Source organism: Cyprinodon variegatus, unplaced genomic scaffold (genome assembly GCF_000732505.1).
Source record: "Cyprinodon variegatus isolate N-32 unplaced genomic scaffold, C_variegatus-1.0 Scaffold99, whole genome shotgun sequence".
NCBI lineage: Eukaryota > Metazoa > Chordata > Actinopteri > Cyprinodontiformes > Cyprinodontidae > Cyprinodon > Cyprinodon variegatus.
This window is the reverse complement of record NW_015150552.1, coordinates 1,196,067-1,214,191: the sequence shown is the minus strand read 5'-3', so window position 1 is coordinate 1,214,191 and position 18,125 is coordinate 1,196,067. Positions and strand designations below refer to the sequence as shown.

The following is an 18,125-nucleotide window of genomic DNA, read 5'->3' as shown; positions in this document are numbered from 1 at the left end:
ATCCCGCAATAGTGTTGCGAGATCCCGCAATAGTTTTGCGAGATCTCCCGCAAAAGTATTGCAGGATCTCGCAAAAGTTTATTTTTTGCAAGATCTCGCAATACTTTTGTGAGATCCCGCAATAGTTTTGCGAGATCTTGCAAATGTATTGCAGGATCTCGCAAAAGTTTTATTTATTCCTTCCATGTCCCTTTAGGGGCTCCGTAGGATTGCATACTGACCTTGTCCCTCTTCTTTTGTGTAATGTCGTGTTTTGGGACTTCTCTAGAAATTAAGAACCTCTCCAAATCAACCTCCATGGTTGTAGCTAACACATGGGCGTGTTATCCTCATATAGCAGTACACTTTGCACCTCCACTGTTGTGTGTCTGTTTTACTTCCGGTTCGCTGACATGGCAAAACGTTTTGCGAGATCTCGCAAAAGCTTATTTTTTGCAAGATCTTGCAAAAGTATTGTAGGATCTCGCAAAAGTTTATATTTTCCTCCATGTCCCTTTAGGGGCTCCGTACTTTTTGGACTAAAACTTAGAAACATAAAAAGTGAGACCTCTGGAAACTGTCGTTTGTAGTCCAAACTTTTTATGCATTGAAATGTAAGAATATTTGATTAAGTTGAGACATTAATTGATCCACTTCTTAAAAAGTTTTATGAGCAGGAACTGAGTGGACATTAACCATCACTGTGTTCATTTAACAGGCTTTTAACTGTGCTGCAGCTGTACTTGCATAGAGATGCTCTGAAAGCATCTCCTCTTGTTATCGTCTGGTAGATCACTACCTACCAAGACTACTAGCATTTATTTGTGTGACAATCATACTTTCATATTTGAGTTAAAAAATTAGTTCACACTATGAAATCTATGAATTTCTGAGCTAAGAATTTTTCATGCCTGGTTGTTTTTGTCTATTTTGTCCATGGAGGCTATACCTGTATTTAAAATAAAAAAAAAGAGGTTTTAGTATTCCTTAGATTTATATGAGATGTTAAACGTTCGGGACAGAGTTTGGCTGAATAGCATTTGTTTTTTTGACTTGTTAGTAATAAACCTTTAGTTGGAATAAGTTAGATTCCCGATTGATGCAGATATTTCAAGTGTCTGCTTAGTAACGTAAGCAAATAATAACTTTGGAATATTTGTGAAAATCAACAGTGAAGATAGACCCAATTTTTTCCCTTGTATTGGTATCGGTCGATATATGCCCGCATTGACCGATTCATTCGAAGATTTAGCCGCCATGCCTCGATATAAAGAGAAGCGCATGCAGTGATGTAAATGGAGGAAGAAAAAGCAATATCGGTTTCAGGAATCGGCCCAAAAATATTTGCAGCACATATCGGGGATCAGTTAGACTGATTCCAGAATAATCCGTATCAGCATTAGCCTTCAAAAAAAAATATGAATCAGTCGATTTCTTGCTAAGGACTCTGCCATCAGTTCAACTTTTAGAAATTGGCTACATTTTTCCTTTTTCTTGACAAAAGCACACTTTGTAAAATGTGTGCAGATTTTCTTGCTGAACGTGACTAAAAGGTAGTGCAGGTTGTTCAATGATGATAAATGTATTCAGTCTGTCGGCTGTTGCAGTACCAAGGTGGGGGCCCGTCTTGTTCTGCTGTGTATTCAGTTGAGGCCTGTTTTAATTTCCTCACTTGTTAACATTGCTGCATTAATAACTGTTCAAAATGGTAACAGTGCATGTTTGACCTGATCTGGTGCTTCTTCAGTGTGGGAACGGGCTTTGACCTCTTCGCTCGCATCATCACATTCCTCTATGAGAGCGGTGGGTCCCACGAGGGCCGAGCATGGGGGCTCCGGGCTTTAGCTGCGCCGCAGTTTATGCACACGATGTGCGAGGAGGACTTTTTTCTTGGCTGTCGTTCATGTTTTCACTCATTTATTTTCATTTTACTGGGATGAGATAAGCTGTGTCATCATCCACAGTCTGTCCACTGCAGCCCGCATGAGATACGGTTGTCTTCTCACAGTTTAGTGATGCATGGCGCTGATATCTGCTTCGTCCTCGTCTAAGGCTTGAAACTGGAGTTTGATGCAAGCCATCACTTTTCTCTATACAAAACTGCATTGGAAATAGTTTCTTCTATGCTACCAGATTTGGCTTTGCACTTTTTGATAGAAGGTGGGAATTAAATAAACTTAAAGATGGAGAGAAACATGGCCTACTTGTGTTGTCCTTGGCTTCTCTCCTGGCTTTTTTTTCCCAGCTTCTTTCTTGAATTTCTCTTCATCTCGTTTGTGCTGCTCTTAGTGGAACGGAGCTCTCACCACGCATCTGCTCGGTTAGACTGAGAGACGTGAGTCAGGGGAAAGTGTTGGTTTGGATTTCCCTTCCCTTCAGAGTCCAGAGCAATGACTTTGTTTTACTTGGTAGGTTTTCAGTAAAATACTGTGGGTTCCTGCACATTGCTGGAATGCATGTATCTACATGCGTTATGGTCTTGGCAAACACTGTATTGATAGACATTTTGGAAAAGCAAATCAAAAAGGTAAATATTTTAATACAATAAATCATTTGTGGTAATTATCTTTACACCCGTAACTGTCCGTGCAACAAAATAAACAGTTTGGCCACTTTTATGCAAATAGACAATTACTATTGCCAAAATATGTTTTACATTTTTTATATTATGTTGAAGTTTCAACTTTCCTTCACAAACTTGTGTTTCACTGGAAGTTTATGACTATGCCATATTTAATGATGAACAGGAAGGCAAATGATTGTTGGCTTTCAGCCTAATTTACATTTAAAAACCTGAGATTTAACCTACGTATAAATTCTGCCGCTTTTCCCCGATACCACCAAATAAAATATAATGCAACTAAAAGCTTTCACATTTCATTTTAATTAATAAATAGAGTCCAACTTTGGGTAATCAAACCAAGGTTTACATTCAGCTGTTCTCTGAAGGGCAACAAGGTTTGTAAAGGTATTTTTTATAAACAAATAAGATCATGAAGACCAATGAGCACAGCAGATGGAACACTGAAAAAGTTATGGAGATCTTAAAATGCAAGTTTAGCTTATAAGACCATTTCCCAAGCTTTAAATATCTCATAGAGCTCTGTTCAACCCATTATCTAACGATGGAACGGGTATGCAAACCTGCCGGGAAATGGACGTCCTTCAGAACTTCATCAAATAAGATGGCAAGAAGCTGACGGTACCTGGTAGATCTTCAGAGATCCACACCTTAGGTCAGGGGTCACCAACTTTCATAAGGCTGAGGGCTACTTTATGGGTACTGAGTCATAGGACGGGCTACCAATACTGAGCTATGAACTAGAGGAGTCGGCGTTTACCTGAACTTCATAGATAATAAACATATTTCTATTGTTTCTTTTCATTTTTAATTTGCTTTTAAATATTCTCATGATGAAATCCATATAAATCCTCAAATGTTCTAATTTATTGATGTGATAAGATGCTTCATAAATGCTTCAAAATAAGAGCTTCAGTAAAAATAACATTTCAGATTTAGTCCACTGGTGAATTGTTCTGTTTTCAAAAGATGCTGAGGGCACCCTATGTTGTCCTTGAGGGCCCCTTGGTGCCCACGGGAACCACGTTGGTGACCCCTGCCTTAGGTGGTAAAATTTGTTGTTTTTTTATATAAACTCCACCAATGTGGTCTTTATGAAAAATTGGATGGATGAAAGATGAGAGGAAAATTTTCCTTTCACGGTCTACATATAAAACTGACCCTCCATCACTCCTAACCCTCAGGGCTTTAAGACATAGTGGTGGATGCATCATGCCATTTGTAAAATATGTTGAAGGCCATAAATCTTTTCCCTTACTTTATGATTATGCTCTGTTTCACTCTACAGTTTGGTTATGTAATGTTACTGAGGCATTTTGTGATTTTTTTTCTTATATTATTTTTAATTAAAAGTGAAAACACAAATGGGTGCCCTCAGTCTCTCTCATCCAGTCGTTTTTCTTTAATCACCCTGTCCATTGAGTTAGAGGATGCGAGTTCTTCAGCACTGTGGTCATTTTTAGACTAAATTTAAAGTAGGATCTTATGTAAAAACTAGTTCTAATATGTGCTGGGAAGAAAGGTATTTTCATTTACTCTGGCACACTCCAACATCAAGGTGAATTTTCTTAGGAGCATTTAGAGAGTCTCCTATTCAAACACGGATGTTCCAGGCCGGCTGTGGGTTAACGTCACAGTTGAATGGCCGGATGAGGAAGTTGGCCAATCCTGGGGGGAAAGAAGTGGTGTGAGTCCAGGTGTGATATTTGATGGGATAGGCCTGGTCTTGCCTCAGGAATGGTCTGGAAATGTTCCCTAATCCCTCACTTTGTAGGTGCTCTATTGAACCAGGAGACACACAAACATCCATGTGCGGGTGCATGCGGATAAATACCCCCCATTGCCCCTCCCCCTTAAGTCTGAGCACACAGCGTTTGAAGAATAAAGTGTCTTTCTGAAATAGATGTCCTCTGAAATCAAAAGATCTGCTCTGTGTGGGAGGATTCACTGTTTAAACAGGCTTTTTGTTGACTGATACAGGGCCGACCTCACAGCTGAGCATGATGCCAAAGACTCATCATGCAATCGAATAGTCTACTTGGCACCTGCTTTCATTAAGGTGTAGATTTTAAATGAGTGGGAGAAAAAAAAACATTAACATGTTATTGTGGCAGTAAAGGTAGAGCGCATCATCATCAGTGGGTGTGTGTTTGAGCTGATGGGGGATTGTTCTCAGCTGCTGCAGCCTCCCATTCCGGAAAGCAGCTGACCGATGGGGAATCTTTCCACCTTGGAGGGGCTTTCAGCGCCATCTTAGATGAAAGGTCCTTGGTTCCAGCCCTGCTGGGGGCCTGGGCCCTCTGCCCACAGGCAGCATAGCAGCTGACATACCTGATGAGGCCGACATGGGCACCTATTGAAACAGGAGGCACATAAACAAATGGCAACACACACACATTGTGGAGTTAATGTGGGTGGAAAGTTTATCCCTAAACACTGATGTGTGGCTGGCTGAAATAACCCAGGTTCTCTCTGGCTTTAGTCTATTGGACACTTGGACAGTGGAATTTGCCTGCAATAGAAAGCACAACACAGTCCCGCACGCAGGGCGACGGCGAGGCCAGTGTTTGCTCTCCTGGTTGAGTCCTCTAACATGACCTCTGCTCAGCAGATGCGCTTGTCGACGCAGGCCGCGCTCTGCAGACTGGCCCAACCTGTTCTGTCTGAGTTGTTGCTATAAACGCACTGCAACCCCCACTGATGTTTGTACTTTTATCTTCCTTTCCTTGTTCACACTCAGAAGGAAAAAAACTGACAGATCTTCACTACATAGTTCTGTCAGAAAGAAAATTAACAGCTAAAACAGAGTATGACCTTCTAGTTTTTAAAATTTATTTACCGTTATCTAGGTTAGTGCATGTGGGGGTCTTGATAAGGAGGGGAGTATGGAGAACTTAGTCCTGATTGGCACCAACACATGTGCATTCACACCTCGGCCCCCTCTGACGGTCTGGCCCCACTTCGGAGGGCCCTGCCGAACCCAGCCTGCAGGGAAGGGGAGTTGTCAGCTTTAGGGGCTTTGCGCCGGAGCAGCTGCCACTGATCAGGGAGTTATATTTAAACTGGTAAGGCAGAGGGAGCCAGCAGTTTTTACACTTGCTACTTGGTGCTTGGCGTGCCAGTGAGCAACCCCAAAGCCCTTTATCCATACAGAAGCACCGACAGCTCTGGGGCAGACGAAGGAAGTGAGAATGGGAAGGTGTTAGCATAGCTCCTAACAAGGCTCCTATTTTCATTCCCTCCACTATGCTCCACAGTTTCCTCTCCCTTGTTCCTATTATCACTTCTTGCATTAGTGAAGAGGTCCCAATCGGCTCCCAAAGCCCCCTGGGAACCAAGTGAATTTCTGTTTGTGTGTCTGCACATGTGCAGTGGAGGTACTGATGTAGAAGCTGGTCTCTACAACCTTGAGGTGTCCTGCTGAGCTGCAAAATGAGGCTCAAGAGCGGGGGTGGGGGGTGTAGTTGTATAGTTTTTCCATGTATAGTTTATGTCACATGTCATCTCAAGGCACTTTACAGTTCAACCACATCATACAGTCAAATTGATTCAAAGTTTTATATCTAAGGAAAACCAGTTGATTGCATCGACTCATTGACTTGAATGCAATCCCTCACACTAGGCATACTTGTAGTGACAGTGGAGAGGAAAAACTCCCTTTTAACAGGAAGAAACCTCCAGCAGAACCAGGCTCAGTGTGAGCGGTCATCTGCCGAGGCTGACTGGGTTTAAAGGAGACAGAAGCAGAGACACAAAAAGCAGCTGCAAAAGGCGGCCTCGTTCAGGAAACACACAGCCAGGCAGACAAGCTCCGAGCCAGCTCCCATACCAGAGGACGAAGAGAGCACATCCACTCAGTCACGGCCAGAGAAACAGGATGACACTGGAAAACAGGCTGATCTCCTGCATCTATAAACAAGGGTGTTGATGGAAGCAGCACAGCTGATGTTTCTCTCCAGGATGGCGTCACAGCCAAACAGGAACAGACGAGGCAAAGCTACTCTGAGGAAAAGCAGAGAGAGAATAACGTTAGAGATTGAACTAACTGATTCTGCAGAATAGGAGAATAGAGAGAGAATGAAGCAGAATGATGAAATGGGTGTCCCTATGTCCTCCAAAAACTAAACCTATAGCAGCATAACTATAGAGATAGCTCATACAAAGCAGTGGTTCATCAGTGAGGGTCTACTGGTGGTACTTGGGCTGCCTGGACTGGCTCGCATTAGAAATTATGCTGTTAAATATTTCCTAGGTAAGTGTGATGGAATTAGCTGAGGATGAGGAGCAAATGCTGGGGGTGTTGCACTTTGAAAAGCTTTTTTTATTTCCCTTATTGAGGTTAGTTTTTTTTATTATTATTATTCTGTGGTCAGTATGGAAGCAGGTTTTTTCCAGGGCAGCGGCTTTGTCCGGTTTAAGATCCTTGGTTCCTTAAATTAGGAAAAAAGCAAGTTCTAATTTCAAGACTGCTTTTAATTTTCCCCAGGTAATAATTTTCAGACTTTAAAACTAAAATGTTCCTAAAAGTGTTTGGAAAAAAAGAAAAAACAGAAAAAAAAACAGTTAAAGATTTTATGAAAATGTTTATTACTTTGCTCAGTTGTAAGGAATCAAATTAACTGGGAACTAGGAAGAGGTACGAAGGTCCACTCAGATGTTTTATTTTACTCAAACACCTGGATCTGGGACCAGGCTAACAAGTATTAGCAATTCAAATGAATAACAATGTTTTTCATTCCACAAGTGAGAATAGAGAAGATAACCAAAAATAGAGAAATGTGATAAGCAGACTGCTGTTCTTCACCGGCTGGAGAATCCGGAGAGGAGACAACTTCATTTAACCTTTTAACACCGTCCTTTCAGGCAACATCAAAACACAGAAACTGAATCTGTGAGTTTCTGAGGATACAGAATTATCCCCACTGGCTCACCAGTGATTTCTTCAAATCATCTTCCATGTGGTTTTATTAGGATTGATGGCCCCCAAAGGCCCACTTTAGTGCCACTGGGGTGTCATAAGAGTTAAAAAACCAGTTACATGCACAAACTTACAATGAACACAAAGCTGTATAGGTAGTTGGAAGGGCCCCTGTGATGATAAAAGCAGATGTTCTTGCTGGCTCTCTGCTGTGTTGATCCAAAGACCCCCCCCCCGCTGGGCCCTTTGCCGTTTCTACTGCCCTGGACCTGACTGGGGGTCTCAGTCCTCCATCCATTCTGTTGCTCTTTCTGCTTAGGAGCATTCTTGAAAACAACATTTGTTTGTTGTAATTCATAGAGGCTTTAAATAGGAGGTGGTGAGTTAGTGATTGAGATTGGAGGGGGATTTGATGATATATCTGGACTATATGAAAGGTTTTGAGTCTTCAGTTAAAGACATGCCATAAATGATTAAGCTGTTAATGTGTTGCCATGGTAAATAAGTCTGCCAATGTTCAAGGTGCCCTAAAGAGGAATGTGTTAGAAATATCTCAACACAGTGGGCTCCCTCTGAGGGACTGGATTGCAGTTGTATGCTGTTCCCAGTCTGGTGCTAGATCTCTCTGTGTGCTTTCCTAGGTTCTGGTAGCCTGAAGGAAGATGGATGGAGAGGCTGCCACAGTATAAAGGAACTGGAAAGTGACAGGGATCGGGTCAGCTAGTCCAGATTTCTTTAGCATGCATGGGATGATTGATCAGGACCTTTGTAAAGGGTAAATTGAAGCAGCTGTTCTACATCTGAAATTAAACTTTGAACTTAGAAATCTAGCATTTTTACCTTGGTTTTGGTGGGATGCTCAAAGGGAAGTTTTTCATATGTGGAATGTCCTTGCTAAGGCAATAAATTGAGTTAATTCAGAAGCCACTATTAAACATAAATTCATGACTAATATAGTGAAAGGTTTCAACCTATTGGATCATTGTTTACTCATAATGAAAACTTCCAGATTTTATTAAATTAGAAAAGTAAAACACTTTGAAAACTGATCTTAAAATAAGTAAAATGATTCTTAAATGAACTGTATTTTCCCTTAATTTAAGCAAGTAAATATTAACATCTACAAATGGAATTAGTATTTTCCCCCTTAAAATAAGATACTTGCATAATATGTTCTTAGAATAAGTTGTTTTTTGTTATTTTAAACATAAATTATCTAATTCCTTTAGTGAATTGTCTAACCTGCTCAATATAATGGAAAATGCACTTGATTACTTCTTTTTAAAGCAAATAAAATATTTTACTACAGAGACGTGGGCCATATACTGTACAGTACGGTACTTAATCCTTGTTCAGGGCTCCTTTTGCCACACAATCCTCCAGAAGTTGTGAGCTATACCTGGTATTCAAGCACCTCTTCTACCACACATTTTCCTTCCACTTAACTTTCCACACTAAATACAGCACTCTGTAATAAACAGATTTGTTCAGTGATTGGCTTTTCTAGCTTTTGGACTGAATGAATGAGAGCAAAATCAACAGTTATACCCATAATGTATAAACCATAACATGACTTATCTGTACAAAAAAAACAACATTTTTTTATTTGTTCTTATGTTTATTTTCAACAAAGTTGAATTTGGCTTGTTTTTTTAATACCGTAGATGCAAGTTATAAAGCAAAACATTTGCAACATAAATCTACAATGAAACATTTATTTTTATTTAATTTCCTGACACCCACCAATAAACGTTTTATTTGATCAGTCATCCTCCTATTGCAGCAGAAGCAAACCTGTTGCTCCACTGAAACAGAATCATTAGGCTGAGGCATGCATAAAAAAACAACAACATTCAACTTTCATTACTCGTTCAGTGGAAAATCCCACTAGATTGCAGTTAATGTGCTGCCACTGTCACTATCTTAGCTCCCCCACCTCCCCTCACCTGCACAAACTAAAAGCCGCCGCACAAAGTAACAGGCTCAGACTTGTTCTGTTAAAATAGCTGAAAGTCATTCTGAAAAAAGAAAAAAAAAAGAACAGCGTTATGTGAATAAATGACCTGTAAAACGTCCCATTAGCAAAGACACATTTCCTTTCAGCAGGTATGATGATCATTGCTGAGGGGGAAACCCAGCATCTAAGCTTTTCCCCATGATGATGAAGATCAGCAGCTGAACTAAATTATCTTGCAAACGTAATCGTTAGTAGCTAAAAGTACCACGTTTGCATATTCCACCTAGAATCAAAATGACGCTTCTATAGAACGCCACTTTATAATTGGTGTGTTGTGTTGCTTTCTGCCTGTACACACCAGGACAATAACACCCATTGTTCTGTTCTTATTGAGCAAGAAAACTTAACATCTTCCTCCTCATTGTGCATCACTTTGAAAGCTCCAGCTCAGCTTTGCTTCCTTTATTGCCCGTGTGTTTGTGCGTGTGTGTTTTCAAATAAGCCAAAGCATGTGTGACAGGCGGGCAGGGCAGTCTGCGGCCGCGGGGGCACATGTTACTTGTTTAGTTTGGTTTTCATCAGCTCCCCTCTGTGTTCTGTTGTTTATTCTCCCCCACTTCTTTTTCTCTGCTTTCTCTCTTATCTTTTTGTCTCCCCTTTGTCTCTGTGTTCCTTTGCTGAACTCCAAAGTAGTTGGTGCGTGTTTAAACAGCATCTCTTTTAATTCCATTGACTTTGGTTTGTCTTCTGAGGCTGGTTCAGTAATGCTGAAGGCCCATAGAGCTCTGACGCTGGTGGGAAATTCCCTTTTTCTTTGCACGGCCCCAAATCGAACAGTTTCCTGCTGATCACCCCGATCAGCACCAATAGTGAACACGGCAGCTCCTCTCCAATCAGAGCTTTTCAGGCTCTGGTTTTCTGCTTTTGTACATGTGGGTAGAACGAGTGCCAAGCAGAGCTGAGGATTTGCTTAATGTCATCGGCTTGATTCACCCAGCTTCAGGAGACTGGATCGTGTTTGCATTCCCCTTTTCCTGCTAAAGTTTCTAGCAGAGTTGCTTAGCTGCTAACACACTGTTAACTGCCAAAAGCGTTTTCAGTATTGTCCTGTTTTAGTTTATCCACTAAACAATAAAATGTGTTCCACTTTAACAGTTTGGCTGTCATTAACTCCATTTCTTTTCCCTTTTCTTTTGAGGCTAAGGTTTCCATTATAGTTATCAGAATGAAATTTATTTTGCATTTGCTGAATAATCTGCTTTTTTTTCTTTTCAGGGTCAGACTGTCTCTCTCCAGCCTTTGCCCAGGATACAGGAAGTTCTGTACCAGTATAAACCCCTCCAGGTTGAAACTTATGGACCCCCAGCACCAGACCTGGAGCAGCTCAGCAGATTTGGGTATGAACTTGTTTTTTTCGGTTTCGCTCCACCCACAGCGACTTGATTAGTTAGGTGTTCAGCAGTTGGCGCAGTTTGTCTGTTGATTGGTAGAGGATTTGGCCCATAAAGTTTATGTTTATTCAGGGTGTCCGCGTGTCATTAAAAATCATTCAATTATTATTTTTTAAATTAAGGCCTTAATTGGCATTAACATTTACTAAATTTGATACTTGTGGAATTAAAATGCTTCAGAAAATAAGCTTGAGGCGGAGAAAAGGCTAGATAATGGGGAAAATGCAAATTTGAACCAAAGTGGCGGGAAAACGAGGAACTCGGGACATGGCTGCAGCCTGTCCATATTGAAGATGACGTGTATATAGGATATCTATGATATATATATGTATGTGTGTGTGTGTGTGTGTGTGTATGTATGTAATCATTTTCTATTCTATTGATCTGTTTTCCATTTTCCTCCTTTAGCTTTATACTCTAGCTTTTTTCTAGATAAAAAGGCAGTTTAGCAGAGCTGTTCTTTCTTATTCAGAGAGAAACGTCTAAACATGTTTCATAAATTGGAGGAATTGATCAACATTTGTTTGGAGATGTTTCATGGCTAAAATAATGTTATGCATATTTTTAACAGTGAAAGTACAATCATAATTTCTCTATGCAAAGTAGCTATTTTATTGTCAAAGAAAGGTATGCAAAAACACATAGCTGGGCTTCTTTCAGATTACCTGCCAATGGAATTCAAATAAATGTAAGAAACGAGCCATTAACTTTTAAACTTACACTAAGTTGTTCATTTGCTTTCATGAGATGGCTCACTTTAAGGTCTTTCAGTACAATTCAGAGGTAAAAATAGGAATCTAAAGGTCTAAAGATATGTATGCTAATAAACAATATGTTTAGGGTAGGAATTTAGTGACATGAATATAAGGGCCGATGTAGATAATTCATATTTAAACTGCCTTTATGGGCGGTAACTGATATGTGCTGATATTATTTTTTATATATGTTCCTACCCTTGTTGCATTGTTAACCCTTTATAGGGCAAGTTAGCGTTTTTGTTCACTTGCATCCCCCTTACAAATGGAATCCCCCCATCCCTCAGTGAGGTCTAGAAGCACAAGATCTATATCCAGCCATTCTGCAAAGATACTGCTACATGGCTGTACATCTTATTTTGGCATTTGACCAATTAGATGAGCCCTTGAATGATGTATTACCTACTGTAAATTAAGTTGGAAAAAAAGTTAACAAATCAAGAAAAAAAGGTGAAAATCTAATTAAAAAGTTAAAAAGTAAAGTTAAAAAGTTGACAAGCCAAGTTAACAATTATATTTAGGTTTATAATCTAAAAAATGTAAGTGCCAGTATCAGTATTAATGCCTTTAACATTATGTTGGACCAAAAAAAAATGTGTTTCTTTCACTCTAAGTGTTTTTAATTAATTTCTTATAGAAGCACTTTTGTTATTTTTCCCAATATATTCGGGCAAGTTGGCGTTTCTTGTTAATCCATTGACATCCGTTTTTGCCATCAACATATCCATATTTTTCAATGTTAAAAAGGTAATAAGGTCCTGAATCCCAAAACACTATTGGCTTGAAAGGTTGATTTTCAAAGTATTTCCCTGAGTGCCCAATAAATGGTTGAAAAACAACCGCAGAGCTGACATTGCTTCAGTGCTTCAGTTAAACGCCAACAATCCTGCTCTGCATGGTCATTGCTGTTACATAAACAAAGAACAGAGTGGCTGTGTTTGAACGTCCACCCTTACACCATTTTATGAGTGTCCGAATGTCAAGTGGATGAAAAAGTAGTGAACTCAAAATGTCCCACAAAATACCTTAAAAGAAGAGTATATTGATCGTCACTGCACGAGCCGTTGTATCCCAGAATGCTTTGCAAGAGCTCTCCTTGCAGAGCATCTGTTCCCAACAACCTGAATACGTTGTTACATTGATGCTGATTTTTGTGCAGTTTCTGACTTGGTCAGTTAAATAACATCCTGCTGTTATTTTTTGCACATCTCTGTTGTTGCTGCTATATTTAACATATCCATTACTGTAAAAATGTCCGAAGCTGTTATTTATTTTTTTATTCTTCAGATACAGTGTTTATATCGTAAAAACACTGTAAAGTACAATACTGTATTTGTTTTTTTTCCCCTATCTTTTATTTTCATACACATCTCCAAGCTGCACATTGTCTGACCACTTCTACTTTAACCTTTTGCTGCCCGTTAAGCCCACAATGTCCCCATTTTGGGACAGTAAAGGGATTTTCTATTATATTTTACCATGGGATTTGTATTTGGGGTGAGAAAGAACAAAGATTGCGCAGGCATGGTGCTGGGTGCTAGAGTCATGTGACCAATGGGCAGTGAAAAGTAGTGATCATCTGTCAGAATGGTCAGTTAACTGATTTCACTATAAAGTCTCTCGTTTGTGGCTTTTTGGCCAAACCTTGAATACGTCACTACAGAAGAGTTCTCTAGACCCACAATCATCAATTAACTTTTAACCTGTTTAACCTCAGTGGCTTTTAAAACTGATTTCCCTGTTAAAATATACTACAAAATGAGTATGCAGGTCATTAGTATACAGTTATCAGGTCTTAAGGCAAACTTTGGTAGCTGTATAAAGGTAACACATACAACATTATTTTTTTCAGTTTAAGCAACACTGCAGAGGGTACTATGCCTGATTGTAATCGACTAGAAGGATGTTTTAACTGGTCCCACAGCTTTCAAGCTAGTTTTGAGCAAGGGATGAAAGCTTCCTTAAATTTATATTTAGTTAAGCCTTCTTTTTCTTCAGTTTCAGCATTTAGTCTTCCTGGATTAATTATGCTGAATTAAGATAACCTTAAATAAAGCTCAGTACTAACCCACTGCCATATGAGGCTGATGTCTGCCTGGTAGTTTAAAAACTTGCCACAGTGCCTTTGCTGTTCTTAGGACTCTACTCTTCTGGCATGAAATCTCCTACGTTCCTCCAGCCATGGAGGTTACTCATGTTCCAATGACCATGGGAACTGCTGCTGCCTCCACCTGCCAGGGTCTCTATAGCCCTTGTTTTTTATCTATGTTCCCTCTTTCAGATGTTTCCATCATTTAGCAAAATCTACATCAGTCAAAACATCCAAAAGCCGCTGCTTAACAAAGTACACTTGGCTGACTGGTCGTATTGTGGTGGACTGGTCGTATGTGCAACAACGATCTTGTTTACGCTCCACGTATCACACTAAAAAGTCTGGTTAAAAGACATTAATCCTTTTTTTCTCAAAGAAAACTCCCAGGATAAGTTAATGTCTCCTAAAACCTTCTGGAAAATGTGCCTTAGTATAATGAAACTTAACTTTACTAAATTATTTGGACCGAAAACATCAACATATATTAACAAGGGAGCACCACAGCCATAATGAAACCCAGTGGTGATTACATTGTGGGGTTTTCTTTTAACGGACAGGTTTTTTTGTGACCCAAGATAAGAGTATCTTTAGTCTCTTAAGATGAAGAGGGTTCTAGTATTTCAGAATGGCTTCAGCAGAAATAAACCTATGGACCCAACTAGAAAGGTTGTAGACATGAGAAGTTCTCACAATGTGGGAGATCTGGAGAATCTCTGAAAAGGGAAGTGGGGCCAATATTTCCGGACAAAATGTGACGCACTAAAGGCTGATTTATACTTCGAAACCGGGTCGTCTGTGTAGGTGTCGCATTGAACAAAAAGACGTCCCCGCCCCTTCCGCAGACACTCTGATGCACCTCTCCCGGATTGCAGGTGACTGCAGACAGTGCCGCAGATAGGAGGCTGGCTTGTTTTGTTTTTATGACCGCAATTGCGGAAAACGACTCGTGAAGTTTGGCCAGCTAGAAGATCGAGGTCTTTTTCCACCTGTATCCCCGCTCTTTTACGGCATCATGTCCCTCCATTGTCGGACAAACTGGCCTGAGCTTGTCTGCGTCAAGCTCACTGCGACACACTGCTGCGGGGAGTATAACCAGCCCTTAAGCCTCCTATCAAAGAAGACTGAATACTGTATACGACTCACAACCTGCTTTGATAAAGTATTAGTTTAAGCAAAAATGTTACATTGGCTCATTTTAACATGTTTATTCTAATACTTTAGCAAATAAAGAAAACATAAGGTGAACGATTATTCCTGACTCCTGAATTCATGAGGTTTTCTATTATGTAGTTGGAGATCACCTGGGATCTGTGCAACTCATCAGGCCTGGCTCATTTCTCATGACTCTCCACTGATTAAGTGAGAGAGGAAAGGAAACATGTAGGGGTGGAGGTACGGGCGACAGAGAGGGAATAAGAACCCTCCCCCCCCCCGCCACACGCCACCACTGTGCATCCAAAGCAGCGTCCATTAACACACACAGGAAACGGTTTCCCGACAGCCCCTTTGGGCCAATCAATCCAGGACGCCATTGGCCAAGTCCTCTCTGAGTGTTTGCTCTCCATCAGACAATCCAGCGCCCGGTCGTCTGCAGTTCAACTGCATGGCACTACGGTTTGCTCAACCACCTGGAGGGAGTAGATTTTATGGGGGGAAAATGGGGTCTCGTTCTTTCAGGGCACGCTCACTGCTTCAAGATTCAATTCAGATTTGCATCTTTGAACATGTGTGCTTTGGTTATTCACATAAGGTTTTTATCTGTTTATGCCATCAAGTTCATCAAGAAAAGAACCAACTTCAGATGAAACATTTCAGGAGCATATAAGTTGAAATGCTGGGTCTTATTTACATGATGTATGCAAGGAAGTGCTGAGGTACCACTTCTTTTAGCTAATCAATATGCAGATGAAACACATCTTGCAATTTTGCTGCATGCCAAGGCCTAAAGAAGGGAGGAAGAGAAGGGGGGGTTGTCAGCAGTTCAAGGGTCCAGAAGGACCCCTCCTGGAGTGGAAGAAGCACAGGCTACAGAGATAAATGAGGCTCTGTTCAGTGAGGAACACCAATCCCTTTGGTGCAGGAATCCGGCTGGGACACACACAGGCTAGTTCAGACAAACCACAATTCCCAAGATGCACTGTTCTGTTAAGTAAGAGCAAGAAATATTGCTGACATTTCTGCTCACACTGCAGCTTTTGACTCAGCTAAATTTGACCTTTAGTCAGATACATGGATAGGTGAGCATGTAAACCTGCACATGGTGTTTATTCATTCTGTTGTGTTATTGTTTCAAATGCAGTCATGCTGAGATTTTCCTCCTGCAGTTCCAGCATTTTGGATGCAACGCAACAAACATGGTTCTATAAATATTAATATTTATCAACCCAGAAGAGTGACGATGCAGACCGCCCTTCGAGCATGAATAGTGACACCAGCGCCTCTCTGACCTGTGAAGGGAAAACGCTTGGATTGGGTGGAGATATGGATGTAGATGAGGTGGAAGGGGCGTAGGGGGCAAGCATTTATTTTAAAACATGGCTGTTTGTCTTGGTAAAGGCCCACTGTGACAGCAGCTCCACTGGTGATTTGTCTTGGACAGAGCTGTCAAGTCAGACCGACGCGTTGAGCTCATACTCCCCACCACCCCAGCGGCCCCCTGGTCCTTTGGGGCCTGTCTGTTGTACAGAATGTCCAGTCAACACAGGCCTGACTGGAACCATTTTTTTGGGGGGGGCGTCTTTTTTCTGCATCCTTTCCTTTGTTTCTTTCTTGCCGTGTCCCTTTGCCCCCCCAAAAAAACCGCAGGAGCTCCCCTCAGCTGCCAGGAATAAGAAAAGCCACACCTCTTTTGCTGCCTGTACCTGAATAAATATGGGCTGAGCACAGCTCATATATTAAAGACAGCTGCCTCCATACTGGAGTAAAGGCTGCATGTTCAGGCTTTAGGGGCCTTTGCAAGTGCTCATTCAGTTTCCAATATCCGCACCCTTTGCACAGGATCTCCTGATGTGTGAAGGTGTGTATGACTTGCTACAGAGGATATGACCCCGACTGTTTGAGGTTTCCATATTGGTGCTACAGTGCTGCCCATCTCTTTGACTGGCAGGGACCCAGAAGTGTGCGTGATCCGTGAGAACTACGAACAGACTGTGAATGCAACACCGCAGCCTGTACTCCAAATGTCCCTCCATGGCTCTGTGCTTTCATGTCGAACAGTAAAAGCCTTTAATAAACAAAATCAAAGCTGAAGTAAATAATTCTCCGAAGACCCAAACAGAAGCATATGATGTTTATGTTCACATGGCTGTTGTATGGATCCCAGCATACTACACCTACAGGACCTCAGCAGTAGCTGTGAAACTGCTGGCGCCTCACCCTCACCCTCCACCACAAGAGGCCCATAACCTGCATACATCAAAATGATCAACACTTCAAAGTAGGGCTGCCCAGTATTAGAAAAACATGCATTGGGAATGTTCTTGCTGAATATTGCGATGACGACATCAGTTGCAAGTGTCTCAAATTGTCTGCGCTCTTTTCTTCATTTGTCATTGGTAGGACTTCTGCACCCTTTCCTCCATATTCATTTATTATAACAGTTACATTTATTAAAAACAATTATTACATTTATTAAATTACATGAAATTAAATTTAATATCAAACAATATTAACATAAGTAAATATAAAAGCAGTTTTCTTGTTAATTCTTGAATTATTGGTAATTAACCACAATTGAATTCTAATTAACCCTCATTTAACAAAAATCAAGCTTTTTCTTTTATGGTTCCTAGATTTCTAAATGCATTTCTTTTAAAGGTTAGAGACGCGCCATTTGAAAACATATTTTTTCATTGTTGAATTTAACCATCAGCATATTTCAGTGTTTTAAATATGTTTTTTTAATCTTGGTATGTGCTGCCCTTTGGTTTACCTATTGTTTATAAATGTGATTTAAAAATACAATGGATTTGGATTTTGGATTTATAGAACTCAGCATTGATTACTGGGAAATCTGTACAACCAAAAAAATGACTTGAAAAGAAGAGAAATTGGAGTTCTGTGAACCACAGTGACGGCGAAAACAGGGAACATGTTAAAGCTTTCCATTACTGGTTGATCTAAGATGATTACTCCAATAAGCCATTAAAGGAATAGTACACCCAAAACATGATTAGCCTTCATTTTCTACCCACCCCCATGCTGAACAACACTCTGGAATACTTTTTTGATATCTCAAATGCATCTGGAGATCTGGGAGGCTTCTTGCTGTCTGCTGACATTCAAATAATGGAGGTCTATTGTGCCCGAGACAGAAAGGTCCATAAAAGTCCACAAAAAATTGTCAATCTTCGTCTATACTGCTCATCCAATTTATTCCAAGTGTCCTGAGTG

The 18,125-nt window shown here is 40.6% G+C and overlaps 1 protein-coding gene across 2 annotated transcripts in view; it reads left to right on the top strand.

Annotated features, from left to right (window-relative positions):
- The window catches only part of mnat1 (MNAT CDK-activating kinase assembly factor 1), a 57,132-nt gene that overhangs the window by 18,541 nt on the left and 20,466 nt on the right, over window positions 1-18,125 (top strand). For both annotated transcript variants that reach the window (XM_015374233.1, XM_015374232.1), the window contains one exon: window positions 10,711-10,832. In XM_015374233.1, coding sequence (XP_015229719.1) covers window positions 10,711-10,832 — 122 coding nt within the window. The remainder of the gene's footprint in view (window positions 1-10,710; window positions 10,833-18,125) is intronic.